This window comes from Aureococcus anophagefferens (assembly GCF_000186865.1).
Source record: "Aureococcus anophagefferens unplaced genomic scaffold AURANscaffold_794, whole genome shotgun sequence".
Taxonomy (NCBI): Eukaryota; class Pelagophyceae; order Pelagomonadales; family Pelagomonadaceae; genus Aureococcus; species Aureococcus anophagefferens.
Window position 1 is genome coordinate 2,449 of NW_008706091.1, and position 2,151 is coordinate 4,599.

The following is a 2,151-nucleotide window of genomic DNA, read 5'->3' on the forward strand; positions in this document are numbered from 1 at the left end:
GGCTCGCCGGACCACCCGGGCGCCCGGCTCATGATCTCGCTCGGCTTCGGGGACTCGACGACGGGCGGCTTCGCCGAGGCGCTCACCTACGGCGCGGACAACGGCGCGCGCATCTCGTCGAACTCGTGGGGCTACACGGCGCCGGACGTCTACGAGCAGGCCGTCCTCGACGCCATCGACTACTACGACGCGGCCGGCGGCATCGTCGTCTTCGCCGCGGGCAACGACAACTCCGCCAGCTGCTACTACCCGGGCTGCTACGGCGCGGTCGTCGGCGTCGCCGCCGTGAGCGACGACGGCGCCCGCGCGTCCTTCTCCAACTACGGCGACTGGATCGACATCTCCGCGCCCGGCGTCAACGTCTACTCGACGATCACGGGCGACACCTACGGCCACGCGTCGGGCACGTCCATGGCCTGCCCCCACACGGCGGGCGTCCTCGCGCTCGGCGTGTCGATCCATCCCGACGCGGACAACGCGGACCTCCTGGGCTGCCTCTACGACACGGCGAGCGACATCTCGGACGCGAACCCGGGCTACGGCCTCGGCGCGGGCTACGTCGACGCCCACGCCTTCGCCTACTGCGTCGAGGACATGGCCGGCACGCGGTCGCCGACGGCGACGAAGGCGCCGAGCGCCGCGCCGACGGGCGCGCCGAGCGCCGCGCCGTCGGCGTCGCCCCACCCGACGCCGGACCTCGCGGCCTTCACCGTCGCCATCACCACGGACAACTACCCCGGCGAGACGACCTGGGAGCTCGTCAAGGTCGCCGGGCCCGCGTCCTGCGACGTCGCCGCGGGCGGCGGGCCCTACGGCTCCGGGCCCCACGCGGCCGAGGTCCAGCTCTGCCGCGGCGCCACGTTCCGCTTCACGATCTTCGACGCCTTCGGCGACGGCATCTGCTGCGCCTACGGCGCCGGCGCCTACGTCCTGAGCTTGGACGGCGAGGAGCTCCACGCGGGCGGCGAGTTCCTCTTCGAGGACCACTTCGAGTTTTCCACGCGGAGCGCCGCGCCGTCGATGCCGCCGACGGTCGCGGGCGCGTCGCAGATCGTATCGCTGCCCGACGTGTCCGACGGGGCGTCCGCGGGCGCGCGCGTCGACTGGGGCGCACCGATCGCCTTGGCGGCGCCCGTCGCGGCCGCGGCGCTCACGCTCACGTGGAAGGACCAGGGCTGGGGCGGCCGCAAGGGCGCCGTCGGCCTCGCCCGGGGCGACGACGTCGACGAGCACTGCTGCGCGTACCACGAGTGGGTCACGGAGACAATCGCCTTCGACCTCGCCGACTTCCCGAGCGACGGGGGCCTGTTCCAGCCGTCCTACGTCGTCGGCGAGGGGGGCGGCCACGCGCTCTACGTCCTCGACGCGACCATCAAGTTCGACTTCGCGGTCGCGGACGACGACGACGACGACGACGACGACGACGACGACGACGACGACGACGACGATACGCCGACGGCCGCGCCCGCGCCCGCGCCGTCCGCGGCGCCCGTCGGCAACCCGACGGCCGCGCCCGCGCCCGCGCCGACGGGGGGCGACACGAGCCCGCCGACGACGACGCCGCACCCGCCGGCGGACCTCGTCCTCGCGAGCCCCAAGGAGCTCGAGAACACGATGCTCCTCTGGTGGACCCACGAGGACGCGGACAAGTTCCTGGTCTGGTTCTCCGTCGACGGCGGGAGCTTCGTCCTCGACACGCCGCCGGGCGGCGAGGATTTTTCGCGCGACTTCGACGGCCGCTTCTACCACGTGCTCCGCGACGAGGGCCTGCCCTGCGGCGCGGCGGTGCGCGCGCGCGTCTCCGCGGTCCTCGGCGGCGGCCTGGTCTCGGAGCCCGCGGCGTCGCGCGCGGTCACCGCGGCCTGCGTGCCCGGGCCGTCGGCCGCGCCGTCGGCCCCGCCGACGCCGGCCCCGAGCCACTCGCACGCGCCGTCGCCCGCGCCGACGCCCGCGCCGACGGTCGCGCCGACGCCCGCGCCGACCCTGAGCCCGACGCCGCGGCCGACGGGCGCGCCGACGACGTCGCCGACGCCGCGGCCGACCGCGGCGCCGACGCCCGCGCCGACGCCCGCGCCGACGCTGAGCCCGACGGCCGGCGGCGCCGTCCAGCTCTGCGACGGCCCGTCCCCGAGCATGGCCGTGAACATGGTC

At 75.6% G+C, this 2,151-nt stretch overlaps 1 protein-coding gene across 1 annotated transcript; it reads left to right on the forward strand.

Moving 5' to 3' along the window:
* Positions 1-30: 30 nt before the first annotated feature.
* Positions 31-447, forward strand: AURANDRAFT_35399 (hypothetical protein; the record flags this gene model as incomplete). Its single annotated transcript, XM_009044775.1, has 1 exon — positions 31-447. A coding segment is annotated over one exon (417 nt), but the record flags the coding sequence as incomplete, so codon positions are not given.
* Between the last annotated feature and the right edge of the window lie 1,704 nt (positions 448-2,151).